The sequence below is a fragment of the Colobus angolensis genome, unplaced genomic scaffold (genome assembly GCF_000951035.1).
Source record: "Colobus angolensis palliatus isolate OR3802 unplaced genomic scaffold, Cang.pa_1.0 Scaffold58, whole genome shotgun sequence".
Lineage (NCBI taxonomy): Eukaryota > Metazoa > Chordata > Mammalia > Primates > Cercopithecidae > Colobus > Colobus angolensis.
In genome coordinates this window covers 8,590,624-8,609,924 of record NW_012119376.1, presented here as the reverse complement: position 1 = coordinate 8,609,924, position 19,301 = coordinate 8,590,624, and the positions used below count along the sequence as shown (strand labels likewise).

Below are 19,301 nucleotides of genomic sequence, written 5' to 3'. Positions count from 1 at the left end.
TTACAGTGAGACCCGGTCTCTAAAAATAAATTTTTTTCTTAATTTTGAAGAAAAAAATTTTTCTACAATTCATAGCTTCACTAAGCTGAACGTGTTATTTTTTCCCTATGAAAAATAAGACTGAATATTTCTATGTCTGTAGTAACTCCTAAAAGAGTTGGAAAGGTTCTCTGAAAGGAGGTGGTTAGACACCCAACGGAGCAAAATATGATTCCCATAGACAGGATTCCAGTATCTAGAATCTTTAAAAAATGTGAGCAAAGCCAAAACCAAGAAAATCACTCGAAATTTGTTCACTAAGAGCCCTAACTTCTTTAAATCCCCAGGGAAAGGCAGCAGATGAGCTAATGTCTACAGATAAAAGGAACAAAAGCACATTCTGTCGATGGCTATGATTCAAAGACCATTTGCTTAACCTGTTGCTCCTGGTGCTTTGGGAGGCTCTTCCCCCAACACCAGTGAAATCATAGAGATGGGTGTGCTTGAGAAACAGATAAAAGAAATAGCAGAAGTTTTTGAAAAAAAGCACCATGAAAGCACAATCTAAAATAGGAAATATTCCTGATGTCTCACAAAACACTAACATTATTTGGGAGTTAGGGGCTGAATGCAGAACCCATATCCTCAATATTAGTTTGAGCTAGACTATTAACCAGGGGCGCTTTTAGAGACAGATAAGAAAAACTAAAAACTGAATTATGTCCTAATATCAGGATTCTGTATAATAGTATGAAACACCAAACAAGGAGATATAATAAGCCTTTTTTTTTTCTCTTTAGGAAGTATGAAAAGACACAAAGCAAAAAATTTATCTATTCAGGATTCTTTTTCTTTGCACCAAGTTGGGTCTAGTTTCTTGATTTCCATGTAAAATATCAAGTTATAATTACCAACTTTCCGGAGCTCAAAGGAAGATTCAAACTGGTGCCCAGCTGCCAGGAGGAGGACCGCATAATTAATTCCTGACTGTAGTGTTGGCTCAGATTCAAATGCCTTTTTGAACCTATAAAAAACCACAAATGTACAAGTTAACTTTCTCAATCATGAAACCCTGGGTGTGTAATAGCTTCTGTTTGTATAACTCCAATGCCTGAGCAAGTAAAAATATTGCACTGGCCTTCACCCCAGAATCTGGTGTGCTATTAGCACTTAACGCTTCAGAAACTGCTTATCTTTGTCCACAGTTCTATTGCTTTCCCCCACTGAGCTCACTCTCAACCTACCTAGTAACCCTAGTCTTTTAAAAAATCCTGTCTTCAACCATCTAGCAGAAATATGAGAATGTGAAAAGTTAATTACAAGGGCACTTGTTACAAGATGAAAAATTACTCTAAATATCCAATATTATACAGTGTAATATGAAATAACATATATTCCAAATGTTAGAAAGCAATGTAGTCATTTATATTGTAGAAGCATGTTAAAAGTCAGAAGAAAACTAGTGTTTCCAAGTAAAATGTAGTCGTCTACTTGGAAGCCATCATTCAGGGTGTGCGGGGGTGTGTGTGTGTGTGTGCGCGTGTGCAATAAACATTTAAAAATGAGAACCCTGCACATATTTTTTAAACTAGTTTTTAAAAACTCTTAAAAATATACAGAGCACTGAGGAGGTAACATACTGAAATGATCAATTCCATAAGAATGATATAAAAATGAAATAATGTCAATTATAAGATGAAATTAAGAAAAGCAGAGATTGTGTCTCTACACACTAATTTTGGCTCAGAGAGTTATAAAAAGACTTCTCTGAATATGCATAAAACCGAGTATCAACCTTTGAAAACACTTCAATATTTAAAAGGACTTCAGTGTTTGGATATTTACTTTATTTTCAAGGTAATACTTCCTAGGATACATTTAAGGGTTTCCTTACATGCATCATTAAACAGGCAATGATAGTCAATATAATTTCACTTAGGGGTACGTAAAATCAGAAAAATAAAATAAATGCCCTAGTGACTAAGAGGAACTGCCTGAGGCCAATGCATGAAAAATGAAACTTTTATGTTTAAAAAAATCATGCTGAAGAAAATATAAGAACTAAATATCTAACAAATGACCATTTGATGATACCAAAAAAGGTTATGTGGGAAGAAATACATTACAATTCCAAGATAAAAGCATTCTCACCTAAGTCCTAACTGTGTAAATAAAAAACAGGAATACTAAACATAGTGATAGGTACAATAGTGTATATTGTAGGCACAATACGTGTATATTCTAGGCTTTTATACATACTCAAAATTTTCCATAATTTAAAATAAATTAAACATCAAATGAAAACAAAAAATATGTTTTTCTGAATATTGAGGACCATGTCTCTTTTTTAAATGTCTTGCTCTTTAAGTAGAACAAGCATCTCTGAATGGAAACAAAAATAACTATGAATCTTAACTAGTTGGCTCTGATAGTTATGTACCTATGAAATAAAAAAAAGGTACTACTGCATCACTATAGGTGATTAAAAAGCATTTTTTAATGTTTCCAGAAGTATACATGTTTCCATTCTAAAATGAAAAAATATATACACCTAGACTACAGATACTCGAAACTATATCAAGGCAAGTCACAACTTACAGGTCAACTTACAAGTCTTAGACTAACATAAGTCTCAAAGTTCTTTGTCTTTGTTCAGAGGCAAGTATAGTGTCCCAACAAAAAGGATTTAGGAGAAGAAAGAAGTAGACACTTCCCTTTCTACCAATTCATATCAAGATATGTAATATTTTTCATTAAATACATTATTGCATTTTCCCTGAAACCAAAGAACATAAAATGTCTCTCTTAAAGATAGGAAAAGGAAGATGCAAAAATGAAGACATATCAAAATCAATCAATAAATATTGGCGAATATCTCCTATGTGCCAAAACCAACCCAAATGAATATTTGGGTTTATATCTGTTTTTCTGTTGCCACAAACAATATATATTTTTGTATTTTAAATGAAAATATAAATACCAATAAAATTAATAATTCACATTATTCTTGAGCTCCCCTCCATCCATGAGACTAAATTGAATACTGCATTGAGGAAAAAGTCTTAATGTTTTCTGGAGCTTAAAAGAGCACGTAGGTATATTACAAAAGAAATAAAATCCTGTCATATATCATTAGTATACCACTGCAGGAAGTGGGAATTCTCCCATACTGTAAAAGCAAAGAAGTACAGTATCCTTGGCAGAAAATTGCCAATATCAAAACTATAGAATTTTTGTTTGTTTGTTTGTTTTTTTGAGATGGAGTTTCACTCTTGTTGCCCAGGCTGAAGTACAATGACACGATCTCAGCTCACTGCAACCTCTGCCTCCAGGGGTCAAGCAATTCTCCTGCCTCAGCCTCCTGAGTAGCTGGGATTACAGGCATGTGCCACCATGCCCGGCTAAATTTTTGGTTTTTTTTTTCAGTAGAGATAGGGTTTCTCCATGTTTGTCAGGCTGGTCTCGAACTCCAGACCTCAGATGATCCGCCCACCTTGGCCTCCCAAAGTGCTGGGATTACAGGTCTGAGCCACTGCACCCGGCCAACTATAGAAATTTTATACAAATGTTGGGAACCTACATAGCCATTTATATTGTGGACAAATATTAAATGTGAGGGGGAAAATTTGTGTTTCCAAGTAAGACGTAGTCATCTACTTGGGAGCCATCACTCCTGCTTCAGTAACTAGGGGGAAATAAGAACACATATCAAAAATACATTTTTGCGGACACTGGAGATCTATAGAAGCAACAAAAAAATCACTGAAATAAATTCCAAAGAGGGAAGTGGCCTTCCAAGATGAGCTGAATTGCTGTTGTCTTTCATGGGGGCATTTGCTGATTCTGACTCTAAAATTAGGCTTGGGCTTGGCATGGGCAGAAAAACTCTGTCTATTTTAAACTTTACCAAGAAAAAGAAAAACTAGTGGATTTCTTGATAATTGTGTGGTTTGGCACGACAGAATGAAACCTGGAAGAGCCCCAAATGTTTGGCTGCTTTCTTCACAGGACATTCGTTGAATGCTGAGTTGTACAGGAGGCTAGGGCGTGGAGTAGAGCTGGGATACAGAGTGAAATCTCCTGAGTGTTTAGGAGAAAAGTCCCACTAGGGAAAGGAGCCTACAACAACCATAGGAAAAAAGTCTCCCCTTTAAGAAATCTACCATATTTTGGGCTGGGCACACTGGCTTCCAGCCCTTTGGGAGGCCAAGGTAGGTGGATCACTTGAGGTCAGGAGTTCAAGACCAGCCTGGACAACATGGTGAAATCCTATTTCTACTAAAAATATAAAAATTAGCCAGGCATGGTGGTGTGTGCCCCTAGTCCCAGCTACTCGGAAGGCTGAGGCAGGCAAATCACTTGAACCCTGGAGGTGGAGGTTGCAGTGAGCCAAGATTACACCACTGCCCTCCTGGGCAACAGAGAAAGACTCTGTCTCAAAAAAATAATAATAATAAAATAAATAAATAAATAAATAAAAGAAAAAGAAAAAAAGAAATCTATCAAATTTTGGAGAATAAAGAGCTAAACACAAAACTCCGAAGGACAGATATGAAATATCCCACAGTATTTAATGGATAAGAAGATAGAAATCTGCCTGCCTATCAATCAGAAGTTCAAGAGGGTCACAGCTAACAAGCAGAGACAAAACAGAAACAGACAAGGTCAATGAAAACAAAACCCCAGACCCAACCCGACTCAACTGCATTTGTTAAGGTAATCAGCTTCTTACCCTATCTGGCTAACAGAGGAAAGGGAAAATCTCTGTGAGTGAAAATAAAATCATCTCCAAGTCTCAATAATTTTTTTAATACAAAATGTCTGGGATACAATAGAGAAATACAAGACATGCAAAGAGCCAGGAAGTTGTGACCAATAAACAAGAGCAAACACAGACAAGAAAAGCTGACCTACAGATAATTCAGATACTGGAGTTTATAGACAAGGACTTTAAGATAATTATGACAAATATGGTAAAGAATATAGAGAAAAAGATAAAATGGATAAAAGATATAAACAACTTCAAAAGAGAATCAGAATCAAAGAAATCACATAATCTAGCACCAAAACATACAATACCTGAAAACAAGAATTCAATGTATGGGCTTACAAGTTAATTCAACAAAGTGGAAAAACAGTTTTGGTGAACTACCTTCTATGACAATAGAAGGTATCTAAACTGAAGCAGAGATATAGAAAAAAAAAAAAAAGAAAAGAAAGAAAGAAAACACCCACACACACACAACAATAAAGCATAAGAAACAGAGAAGACACAGTTAAATGGTCTAACCTATGTATCACTGTAGCCCCAGAAAGAGAAGAAAGAGAATATGGAGCACAAGAAATATGTGAGATATAATGGATAAAAACATTTCAAAACTGATGAAAACATCAACCCACAGATTCAAGAAGCTCAGCAAAACTCAAGCAGGATAAAATAAGATAATTAGAGTCTAAATGCCAAAACATGTTACCAAAATCCAAAAACACAGTGGAAAATCTTTTAAAATCAGCCAGAGAAAAAAGATACATTACTTTCAAAGGAGCAATAAAATTGACAGTAGACTTTGCCATACAAACTCTGGAAGCCAGATTACAACGTAGTGACATCTTTAGAGTAATAAAATTTAAAAAAAGCCTAAAAAAGATATTTTCAGACAAAAACTGGGAACTAGTTGCCAGCAGATCTGAACTATAAAAAAATACTAAAAATGCTTCAGACTAAAGGAAAATGATTTCATTTGGAAGCACTGAACTTCAGAAAGAAAGAGCATCGGAAAGAGTAAATATGTGACAAGATCTAAAATACAAAAATTATTTAAAATCTATTGATTATGTAAACTGCTCCAAGTTTCTTTCCTTGTTCAGGAAGCAGTAAAATACAAAATGTAAGGTAGACTATAAATGATGCAAGTTGTAATCTCTAGGGAATACTCAAAGAATAATATGAAAACTATTACTAAAGTGCTAATGTAGGAGAAAATGTAATACTAAGTTAATAAAAATAAAGCAAGAATGGAGGACTAAAGGAACAAAAACATGTAAGACAAATACAAAATAAATAAGACAAATAGTCAATACTATTGATATAACCCCAACTATCAGTTACCACATTAAATGTAAATGATCTAATCATGCCTAATAAAAGAGATTTTTCAAATTGAACTGAACAATAACAGCAAAATATGCAATTATATTCATTTTAAAAAGGCACACTGTAAATACAAGTTGAGTAACCCTAATCCAAAAACCTGAAATCTAAAATGCTCCGAAATCCAAAACTTTTTGAGTGCTGATGTGATGCTCAAAGGAAATGCTCATTGGAGCATTTCTGATTTCCAATTTTCAGATTAAGGATGCTCAACTGGCAATTATAATGCAAATATTCCCAAATTCAAAAATATAAAAAATCCAAAACACTTCTGGTCCCAAGCATTTTATATAGAAAAGATACTTAATAAGTATTAGGACACAGGTAGGTTGAAAGTGAAATGATGCATAAAGATGTATCATCCAAATATTAAATAAATGTTATTATAGGTTAATATCAGACAAAATTGACTTTAAGATAAAAATTATTATAAGAGAAAAAAGGAATGCTTCATAATGATAAAGAGGTAAATTCAATAGGAAAATGTAATAGTCCCAAATGTACCTAATAGTATAGTTTCAAAACATATACAGAAAAAATGGACAGAACTAAAAAAGCAGATATACAAATCTACAATCATAGGTAGAGATCTTAAAACACTCTCAGTGATGATCAAACAAATAGACAAAAATTATCAGTGAGGATATAGATTTGAATAACATTATTAGCCAAGTTAATCTAACTGACTTACATGGAACACTACACCTAACAACTGTGTACCATATTCTGGGCCATAAAGTACTTCTCAACAAATTTCAAAGGACTGAAATAATGAAAAATGTGTTCTCTCACCACAATAGAATTAAACTACAGAACAATAAAGAAAGATATATTTGGAAATTGGGCAACTCAGTTCATAACCCAAAGGTCAAAGAAGAAATTGTACTGAAAATTAGAAGGTATTTAAATGGAACAATATATATATATGTTCTTATATATGAGGTAATGAAAGTCTAATAGATAAAATGTCTGGGATGCAGAACAAATTATACCTTTAAATGTAGACATTGGAAAAGGAGCAAGGTTGAAAAATCAATGCTCCAAGCTTCCATCTAGTAAACAAACAGCGTATCATCTTCAAAGTAGAGAGAAGGGTATAATAAAGAGCTGAAATCAGTGAAATAAAAAGCAAACATGCAATAAAGAAAATAGTGTCAAAACGTGGTTTTTTGCAAAGATTAATAAAATTGATAAACTCTTAGGCAGACTTCTCATGAAACAGAGAGAAATAAAAATTACTGCTAAGCCTTCATAAACAAAAAGAGGGGCATCAGTACAGATGATATGAGCATTAAAAGCAAAGTAAAGGACATTTGGAACAACTTTATGCCAATAAATATAACAACATGGGTAAAATGAAAAAATTCCTTAAAATCACATGTAAGCATGACACAAGAAAAAAATGGAAACTCTGAATAGCTCCATATCTGTTAACAGAATTTATAATAATCTGAAATTCTTCTTTTTATTGTCTATCTGCTCCAAGAGAATGTAAGCTCTGTAAGAGCAGGAACCTTATCAACCTTGCTGACCAATGAATCTCTGGTAATTGAATCATCAGAATACCTGACATGCTGCAGGTAATTATGAAATACTTGTGAAATGAAGAAAGAATGCATCCACTTCCTACCAAGATCCAGGCTGAGATTACTGGTAAATACGTCAGTTCATACAAGATACAAATAATCTTTTAACTTCCGTTAGTGATCTAAACTCTGATCTTGATAAAACCATATTACTAGAAACTACATCCTTGGACCACCTTAAACAAGTGAATAGGATATAACTTTCACTGTGTTACATTATTCACTGTGTTACATCTTAATGTTATTGGAGTTCACAACTTCAATAAACATATTGATGTTGTTTATATAGCTTTTATTGATTGCTGTTCATGTAGATTTTATTTACACAGGGTCTGTCATGAGAAATTCCTTTAATTTACTGCGAGGGAGAGTTTAGCTTCCTCTGAATAATTGGTATATTTTTTTTTCACTCTATTACTAAAAAGCATATTGGCTTGAAGCTTAGTCATAGCAAGCATGTTGATCCTTATTACTGCCATATTTACATTCTCTAGTTTCTTTGTGTTAATTTTCATATATATTTTATCATTTTGTTAATTTTTCTTTTTTTTTTTTTGAGATGGAGTCTCGTTCTGTCATCCAGGCTGGAGTTCAGTGGTGTGATCTCAGCTCACTGCAACCTCTGCCTCCCGGGTTCAAGCGATTCTCCTGCCTCAGCTGGGAGTAGCTGGGATTACAGGTGCATGCCACCACGCCCAGCTAATTTTTGTATTTTTAGTAGAGACGGGGGTTTCACCATGGTGGTCAGGCTGGTCTCGAACTCCTGACCTTGTGATCCACCTGCCTCAGCCTCCCAAGGTGATGGAATTACAGGCATGAGCCACTGCACCCAGCTCATTTTGTTTGTTTTTCTAAGACTCAAACTTGATTTTACAAATGTAGATGTTAAAATAATGATGATATCCATTTTAACCGAAGATGCTGTCTCAGACATTTTAGGGTAAGAGTGTCACAGTATCAAACAACTTGCAAATCCCAGTGGCTTGCAACTCCTGTTCATGCCACATATCTGTGTCATGAACTCTGTGTCATGGTTCAGCTCTGCTCCACATTGTCTTCCATCTGGGATCCAGCCTGAAGGAGCAGCCTTCTTGTGGGAAGGGCCAAGGAAAAAGTACATGTGGTACAATCACAAAATTGCTCTCAAAGCTTCTGCTCAGAATACACATCAATCAAGACACACAACCAAGTCTGGTATCATGGGTGGGAATATTTAATCTTCCTACAAATGAGGACAGTGTATTTCTAACAATAATACAACAGCATAGATTATAGTCTCTATCAAAGAAAGCTGTGATTAACATCAAATGGTAAAAGAATCAATAGTAGCTGCCTCTGATTACCGAGCACCTACTAGGTACAAGGCATTGAATGAGACATTTCAGGCATAATCCTTCTAATTCTGACAATTCTTTAAAGTAGGGAGAACTCCTTGTCAACAAGAAAATTGAAGCACAGGAATATTAAGTTATGCAGTGAGGAAGTGGTCAAGCAGGAACTCTACCCAGTTCTGCTGGATTCCAAAGCCTAGGCCCTTTTCTTTGTATGGTTCTGCCAACCCTTTGGTTTGTACTAACAATTTTTGTAGTTCCTTCTCATTGTTTCCTGGGAATTTTTTGTTTTTGTTTTAAATAAAAGGGAGTTGACTGAAACAGGAAAAATAAAAATGAGAAATAAATGAGAATTGCTTTTTATATTAAGGATAAAGCTTGTATTCTATATACAACAGAAACAGATATTGATATATTCTAAAAAGAACGGTGTTTTTCACAATCTATTTGATCAGTCTCATAAAACAAAAGACTAATATTTCAAAAAGACTTACATGGCAATACTGCTGAAATGCATCCATAAAAACACACCAAACAAGAGTTTTACATTGTTGAGAATGTCACAGTTTAGCAAGAGGATACGTAAATATGAACAATATGTAAGTCTATACATAAAGAAACCTATAAACAATGATTAAAAGTGCAAAACTATAAAGATAGATAAATAAAAGGATGAAGCTGAATTCAAGAAGGAAATAAATCTTAGGGAACTACACATTTACATCTTAAGAGAAATTTAGTGGCTATCTTTGAGTAACCATACGAAGTTATTTCCACTCCTGTTGATCTTTTTTTTTTAGCACTAAATATTTGTTGAAAGGGGCAAATAACTTTTTTTTTTTTTTTTTGAGAGGAAGTCTCATTCTGTCGTCCAGGCTAGAGTGCAATGGCGCAATCTTGGCTTACTGTAACCGCCACCTCCCAGGTTCAAGTGATTCTCCTGCCTCAGCCTTCTGAGTAGCTGCGACCACAGGCATGCACCACCACACCCAGGTAATTTTTGTATTTTTAGTAGAGATGGGGGTTCACCATGTTGGTCAGACTGGTCTCGATCTCCTGACCTCAGGTGATCCACACGCCTCGGCCTCCCAAAGTGCTGGGATTACAGGCATGAGCCACCGCACCCAGCCAAAAGGGGGCAAATAATTTGCATTATTTAATTCATTATTTCATTTAAAAGTTGAAAACTTTTCTTTCAAGCTTTCAAAGCAATAGGTTTCTGTTCAAGAATTGCCTTATGATTAGTACTGTATTTTTTTACCTGATTGCAAACTAGCTTAAAAGCAGTTAAGTCCTTGATTATAGTGAGTGATGAAGTCTTCACAAAAAAGACTTCTCACTTTTTGCATCCACACTGATATGTTCAACAGAAATCAAAAATAAAGAAAATATTTTTGAACTGATTATTTCTAGCTGGAATATCTACTTTCCAACAAAGAGGACACTGAGCTCAAGTCAAGTTCTTGCTATTTTTCATTGTTGTGATAAAACAGCTGTGATTCTTTCTGAGACACAAAGGTAATTAAATTAGAATTGCATGGTGTTTTTTATCTCTAGGGATATTTCTGAAATTAACACTTATAAAACAACTCAGAAACAAAGCAGGACAGCATGTGAAGAAACTAATGCTGAATCACCCTGCTGTTGTGATCTGCTGGTGGGGGTATAACCCTCCAATTCAAACTACTTATTTGTGTACATATCTTCTTATAATAGAAAACTCAGGAACAAAATAAAAGAACCCCAAGTTCTAACTGTGTTTTTCCAGTCCTTTTACCATGCACATATTTTTTTCCAAGAAAAGAGAATCACACTGTTTTTATGATCTGCTATTTAATTGATGAAATATCATGATGCATGTTACTATTAAACATTTTTCAAAACCACAGTTTTCTTCTGGGCATATACTTAAAATAATTGAAAGTAGAACCTTAAAGAGATATTTATACACCAACGTTTAAAGTAGCATCATTTACAATAGCCAAAAAAGTTGGCAACAATTTAAATGTCCATCAAGAGATGAATGGATAAACAAAATGTGGTATATACACACAACAGAGTTATTATTCAACCTTACAAAGGAGGGAAATTCAGACACATGCTACAACACGGAGGAAGATTTGAGGGCCTTACACTTAGCAAAACAAGACCGCCACACACACACACACACACACACACAACCCAAACCAAATATGACACCACTTACGTGAGGTACTTAGAGTAGTCAAATTCAGAGAGATTTATAGAAAGACAGAAAGTAATGATGGTGCCTAGGGTCAGGGGAAGGAGAGAATGGGAGGTTGTTGTCTAACAGATACAGAGTTTTAGCTGTGCAAGATAAAAAAATTTTCTGTGGATGGATGGTGATGATAGTTGCATAACAATATGAATGTACTTAATGCCACTAAACTGTACACTTAAAATGGTTAAAATGGTAAATTTTATGTTATATATATTTTACCACCAAATTTTGAATGAATGATATTCCATCCTTTGGAAATGTGATTCTTTGCTTAACAACTTATCTATTTTTGGATATTTAGATTTTTTCCAACTTTTTGTAAAGTTCAGTGTCATGAACACCATTGTAGATCTTTGTTTCTATGTTTATCATTTCTTTAGGATAGTTTCTCAGTGACAGAACTGGATCAAAGAACATGAATGATTTGAAAGCTCTTGATGCACAATGCCAAACTGCTTTCCAGAAAGGTCTTTACCAATTCACATTCTCAAGAGTGGTGTAGGAGGGTGACTTTTACAGCGCACCCATGCCAAAATAAATTATTCTCATCTTTGCCAATTGATTGCAACAAAAAAGAATACCTCAGGATTCTAACTTGCTCTAATTTGATTACTCTTAAGGGTGAATAGTTTTCATATGTTTATGATGCGTGTACACTTATTCTTGCAATAACTGCCCCAATTATTTAAAAAGAAATACAAACCCATATTCTGAGAAGGTTGGAAAGATGGGAAGAGATACATTTGGAAGAGCTCTGAAGGGGAGGTGGGGCTAGGGGTTTAAATTCAATCTTTGAGGCTATGAAGAACAGTAAAGATTTAGGAGGAAGGGAGTGACAGCAAATATGGAGAAAATCTAAATATTTCATTTAAGGGGAATAGTTACATTAACCAATTATGATTAATCTATGCTGTAAGATGGATCCACTAAAGCAGAATCTCCAGGGGCAAAGAATTTCACATTGCTGAAAAATTCCCTAAGCAATTTTGATGTTCTCAGACAGATTTGCAAACAATCGCTTTGGTTCACTAAATGAAATCACTCCTATTCTTTCATATTCTCCTTTTCAGTATAATGCTTGGCAAATATCTAGTTCTCTCCCTCATTCCTCTAATAACTGAATTACATAAAGCAAGCCTTAGTTTCTCTCCTTAGGTGCTCCTTCTTTGTTAGTCAATTAGGAAACCTCTACAGAGACATAGTAAATACTCATTCTGGCCGTGTACAGTGGCTCATGCCTATAATCCCAGCACTTTGGAAGACTGAGGAAGGATCACTTGGGCCCAGGAGTTTGAGATCAGGCCTGGGCAACATAGTGAGACCCCCATCTCTAGAAAAGATTTGAAGAATCAGCTGGGTGGTGGTACACATGGGTAGTCATGGATACTTCAGAGGCTGAGGCAGGAGTATAGTTTGAACCCAGGAGGCTGAGGCTGCAGTGAGCCACGGTCACAACACTGAACTCCAGCCTGGGTGACAGAGTGAGACCTTGTCTCAAAAACAACAACAACAACAACAAAAAAACGCCTGTAATCCCAGCACTTTGGGAGTCCGAGGTGGGCAGATCACGAGGTCAGGAGATTGAGGCCATCCTGGCTAACACGGTGAAACCCCATCTCTACTAAAAATACAAAAAAAAAAAAAAAATTAGCCGGGTATGGTCGCAGGTGCCTGTAGTCCCAGCTACTTGGGAGGCTGAGGCAGGAGAATGGCATGAACCCGAGAGGCGGAGCTTGCAGTGAGCCGCGGTCGCGCCACTGCACTGGAGCCTGGGTGACAGAGTGAGATTCCGTCTCAAAATAAATAAATGTATATTTATTTATATTTTTTATTATTTATATATTTATATTATTCCGTCTCAAAATAAATAAATTTTATATATATATATAATTCTTAGACCTCAACTTGGTCATGCCATAACACAGCTTCATCCAATCCATCGTCTGCTGAATGTGGTATTAAATCAAGGTCAAAGCTTGAGACCAATGTTCCAGGGTGCTTGTTTACAAAGCCTATGGACATGCTGTGTGTTTTACCCAAGTTCCTAGGTCATTTTGGAACTAGTGATTCCTTAGGAACCCTGTACATCTGGTCACCAATGAGCTGGTGTCATGCTTAGTTATTAAGAACTCTTCCGGCCTTGTGTTCTAAAAATAAAAATCATCCAAAATTTGGGGACTCATATAATAGACACAATAAAGGACTAAGCAAAAATAATGTTAATGCAACTATGGTGAGATAAAACTCTGGAGGTGGGGAGAGTGGGGGAAGGAGGGTGGTAAAAATGAAGAGAACACATAACTCGAAGCCAAGACAAAGGAAACAAGGCTAATCTGGCAAATGGAAAATCGGCATTGCTCTTTATTTGTCTGTTGATTAGTCTGTTATATAACTCTTCCAAAGTAGAGCCAACCCCATTAATAATGTAAAAACTAAATCTTTATTAGGCACACATTACTGTTTGAATAGCACTGTCACTGACGTAAAAGAAAATTAGTTGATAAGGCCAGGCTCGCTGTTCTTCCCCAAGTTACTACGGAAAAATGAACATACTAATGCTAAAAACAGACTTAATGCTTTTAATTTCCTGGCTATGGATCTTTTTTGGCATTATAACAAGAAAGACATGATTATGCTAATACAGTACAAGCACCTAATTTCCTTTCGAAGTTCTCAACATGACTTCATATCTTCTCTTAAGAATGAGAACACCGTTTTCTCCAAAACCAAATGTGATTTCAGGCAAGTACTACCTATCCTACATGGCGCCACAATAGCCCTGATATATGAAATTCAGACAGGGCCTGTGTAAAAATTACACAGATTCTATACATTTTCCCTCATTAGCTAAAATGTTTAGCTACATCCAGAAAGGAAAAAAAAATGACTTTTAGAAATATTTTAGAACAAGGGAAATTTAATATAGTCAATGTTCATTTTGAACATGGATAAATATATCAAATATGTAAAGAAATGCAAAATGAGGGGCAGAAAAAAATACAAAATTACTCACTAAGGATGTATTATACACCAAGGATATAACACTAAAGGCTTACTAAGTTTCAGGACTTTAACATATGTTGTTTTATTCAATCCTCACAACAAAGCACTCATCCCAAAGAGATTAGTCTAAACCGATTGTAATAATCCCATCCTCTTTGCTAGTGATTTGTGTAGTTTGGGGCTGATGAAATACTAGAAGCATGAAAGCACAAAGAAAGTCTGGAGTGGGTTTTAACAAGCATGTTTTCTCAGTCCTAAGAGAATGATACAGGAAAAGACTGTCTCATTTCCCCTCAACACTGGTGCAGCTAATCTGGATTGATCCTGGAATGGCCATAGCCATCTTGCAACCCTGAGTAGGGCAGCCCAAGGTCAGAGCCACCCATGGCCATAGCAAGAAAAAGGACCTGACTGATGTCTTTCAGTTGCTGGTTCAACCTGCACTTGAGCCAGTCCTACTTCTGAACTTCATGTTTTAGAAGATACACTTTCTTATGATTAAACCCATTGGAGTAAGGTGTTCTGCTACTTGCAATATGCCAAGAGCATTCTAACTCATCTAAGCAAGTGTTAATTATTTTTTAAGTAGGAAAATAGAATATGCTAAGGGTAATTTGCCCAATATCACACTGTTTCCAAGTATTGTGTCAACATTGATCCTTTGTGAATCTCCCTTTAGTTCATACTTCTTCAACAAAACTGAAATCTAGACATTTCTGGAAATGTCTATTCCTGGAAACTTCAGGAAGGAGGGCCTAGGATACAGTAAAAACAACACTGGATCTGAAAAAATAAGATCTGAAATTTTATTAATCACAAAGCGACATGAAATTCACTGGAATTATTTGACTTTCAATTTCGTCAGTTGTAAAATGTGAAGAAGTGGCCAGGTGTGGTGGCTCCCATCTGTAATCCCAGCACTTTGGGAAGCTGGGGCATTAGTATCATTTTGCTCCAGGAATTTGAGACTAGCCTGGGCCACATAGCGAGATCCCATCTCTACAAAAAAATAAAAAATTAGCCAGGCATGGCAGCATATGCCTGTGGTCCCAGCTACTTGGGAAGCTGAGGTGGGAGGATCACCTGAACCCAGGAGTTCAGGGCTGCAGCGAGCTGTGATCTGCGCTGGGCGAAACAGTGAGACCCTATCTCAATTTTTTATTTATTTTTTTAAAAACAGGAAGAAAAATGTCAGCCTCGCCTACTTCACAAGGTTCCTGTAAGCCTCTCTCATTAGTAACACGCACAGAACTTTGTGTGAACTATAAGGGTTAAGGGCTCCATTATTATTAATATTTCTATCTATCTGAGCAAATACTACATATAACAAAATTTTCTAAGTAAGTCATACTGCATAGGAATTCAGCATAACCATTTCGTGGTTATTTATTTTTAGATTGGCTTAAAAAAGAAAATGTGGAGATAATCTGGCAATGAGAACTTCCGCGGTCCTCTAAGGCATGGTGATTTGTCCCTAACACTTCCTTGGATTATCTCCAGGGGTTAAGTTTGCCACTTCAGAAACTTGGTGACTGTTTTTTAGGATGTAAGTCTCAGCTCTTTAGTCACAAATTCTCACCCTTTGAAAGCTGGCTCTCCTTCCAGCTTCTCACCCTCTCTGCTGTCATCTTGCTCCTTCTCCTGCAGCCCAAGTCGTCCTCTAACTAGCATGTGATGAGCACCACTGCTGCCTTTAACTAATTTAAATCTTTACGTTGAAAAGCTATGAGAAAAATGTCACAACCTTTTAAATACAAACTGCATTATTTCAGCCATTCTCAAGAGCTTAGATGAACAAAAATAACTAAGGAAATGACAAGGCAAAACATCAAATGTTAGAGAACTATTTTTTTAACGCTTAAATTAGGATGTATTCATTCAAACCATTCACTCTCTGTCTCACATGAGAGTCAACAATCACTTTGTTCCAACAACATACTGTAATTCAGCACACTTAGAAAAATCTAAACCAGCCAGGCACGGTGGCTCACACCTGTAATCCCAGCACTTTGGGAGGCGAGGCAAGAGGATCAGTGGAGTCCAAGAGTTCAGGATCAGCCTGGGCAACATAGGGAAACCTTGTCTCTGCAAAAAATACAAAAATTATCTGGGCATGGTGGCATGCACCCGTAGTCCCAGCTACTCGGTAGGCTGAGACAGGAGGATTGCTTGAACCCGGGAGCTAAAGGCTGCAGTGAGCCAAGATTGCACCACTGCACTTGAGCCTGGATGACAGAGCAAGATCCTGTTCTAAAATAATAATAATAATAATAATAATCATCATCATCATCATCTAAACCATTTTTTCCCCTATTTTCTGTTTTCACTTTCTAAACCTACAACTAAAGCTATCAGAAAATAGATCACATCAGAGGCTCTCTGTAGCACTAAAATGCTGCCATTTGGTACTTGGATGAGATAATATGCCCAGGAGAGTAAAACTTCCTCCCTCTACTGTGGGTCAGGAACATTTATTAATATTATTAAAAAGGAGAATTGCAGAAAAGTTCAATGAGCCATTGTAATCACAACTGCTTGGATTCTCTTTTCATTGAGTTGGAGCTCTTATCCTTATACTTTCCATGGTCAGTGGCTTACTGTTTATTCAAGTCAACAGAAAATGACTCAGTCCATGGAAAGAAGCCCGAGGGACTGACTACCTGCCCTAACACCTCACTCTTTATCCCAGCACCAGCATTTAAGAAATGAAAACCCAGAGGATTATGACTCAAAAAAAAAAAAAAAAAGGTCAGTGGAAACATCCCTTTGGGACGCATGACTAATGAGGGGCATAATCCTGGGTACATCTGGCCAGATGCCCGACAACCTCAGCAGCCCTGCTCCCTGTTAGCACCTTGACAGGGCAGTTTTCCTTCTCAGCTCTAACAGAAAGGGAGGTCGGGGACAATGCCAACACAAATAAGAGTATGTCTGCACTACAGTGGAAGCTGGACAAAACACTAAGAAATACCAAAATAGCTTTATAAGCAAGAGCATGAAAAGACATCTATTTTAAGATTGGGGAGTGGGGGATCTCTTTTAGTGTTAAATAGGACAAATGGATATAATGACAATAATGGCAGATTATGGATAGGTCCTCTACAGTAAAAGTGGCATTGTTACATTACTAAATAAATCAGTTAAGTGTCATGTGCAAGATCAACTCCTGAAGACTGTCCCATTAAAAGACTTTGAGCTCATAAACTAGGTATTGATAGAATGTATCTCAAAATAATAAGAGCTATTTATGACAAACCTACAAGCCATATCATACTGAATGGGCAAAAGCTAGAAGCATTCCCTTTGAAAACCGGCACAAGACAAGGATTCCCTCTCTCACCACTCCTTTTCAACGTAGTATTGAAAGTTATGGCTGGGGCAATCAGGCAAGAGAAAGAAATAAAGGTTATCCAGATAGGAAGACAAGAAATCAAATGGTCTCTGTTTGCAGATGACATGATTGTATATTTAGAAAACCCCATCATCTCAGTCCAAAATCTCCTTAAACTGATAAGCAACTTCAGCAGTCTCAGGATACAAAATTAATGTGCAAAAATCACAAGCATTCCTATACACCAATAACAAACAGAGAGCCAAATCATGAGTGAACTCCTATTCACAATTGCCACAACGAGAATAAAATACCTAGGAATACAATTTACCAGGGATGTGAAGGACCTCCTCAAGGAGAACTACAAATCACTGCTCAAGGAAATCAGAGAGGACACAAACAAATGGAAAAACATTCCATGCTCGTGGATAGGAAGGATCCATATTATGAAAATGGCCATACTGCCCAAAGTAATTTATAGACTCATTGCTATCCCCATCAAGCTACCATTGACATTCTTCATAGAATTAGAAAAAACTACTTTAAACTTCATACGGAACCAAAAAAGAGCCCATATATCCGAGACAATCTTAAGCAAAAAGAACAAAGCTGGAGGCATCATGCTACCTGACTTCAAACTATACTACAAGGCTACAGTAACCAAAACAGCATGGTACTGGTACCAAAACAGATATACAGATCAATGGAACAGAACAGAGGCCTCAGAAATACCACCACACATCTACAACAATCTGATCTTTGACAAACCTGACAAAAACAAGCAATGGGGAAAGAATTGCCTACTTAATAAATGATGTTGGGTAAACTGGCTAGCCATATGCAGAAAGCTGAAGATGGACCCCTTCCTTACACTTTATACAAAAATTAACTCAGGATGGATTAAAGACTTACACGTAAGACCTAAAACCATAAAAACCCTAGAAAAAAACCTAGGCAATACAATGCAGGACATAGTACCGGCAAAGACTTCATGACTAAACCACCAAAAGCAATGACAACAAAAGCCAAAATTGACAAATGGGATCTAATTAAACTAAAGAGCTTCTGCACAGCAAAAGAAACAATCATCAGAGTGAACAGGCAACCTACAGAATGGGAGAAAATTTTTGCTATCTACCCATATGACAAAGGGCTAATATCCAGAATCTATAAGGAACTTAAATTTACAAGAAAAAAAAAACCCATCAAAAAGTGGGTGAAGGACATGAACAGACACTTTTCAAAAGAAGACATTTATGCGGCCAACAAACATATGAAAAAAAAGCTCATTATCACTGGTAATTAGGGAAATGCAAATCAAAACCAAAATGAGATACCATCTCACGCCAGTTAGAATGGCAATCATTAAAAAGTCAAGAAACAACAGATGCTGGAGAAGGTGTGGAGAAATAACGTTCTTACACTGTCAGTGGGAGTGTAAATTAGTTCAACCACTGTGGAAGACAGTGCGGTGATTCCTCAAGGATCTAGAACCAGAAATACCATTTGACCCAGCAATCCCATTACTAAGTATATACCCAAAGGATTATAAATCATTCTACTATAAAGACTCATGCACACACGTGTTTATTGCAGCACTGTTAACAATAGCAAAGATTTGGACCCAACCCAAATGCCCATCAATGATAGACTGGATAAAGAAAATGTGGCACATATA

General features: G+C 36.3%; 1 protein-coding gene across 1 annotated transcript in view; it reads right to left on the bottom strand.

Moving 5' to 3' along the window:
* MAP3K5 (mitogen-activated protein kinase kinase kinase 5) overlaps positions 1-19,301 on the bottom strand; it is a 242,708-nt gene that overhangs the window by 112,805 nt on the left and 110,602 nt on the right. Inside the window, exon 8 of the mRNA XM_011962087.1 lies at positions 891-1,003. Coding sequence (XP_011817477.1) covers positions 891-1,003 — 113 coding nt within the window. The remainder of the gene's footprint in view (positions 1-890; positions 1,004-19,301) is intronic.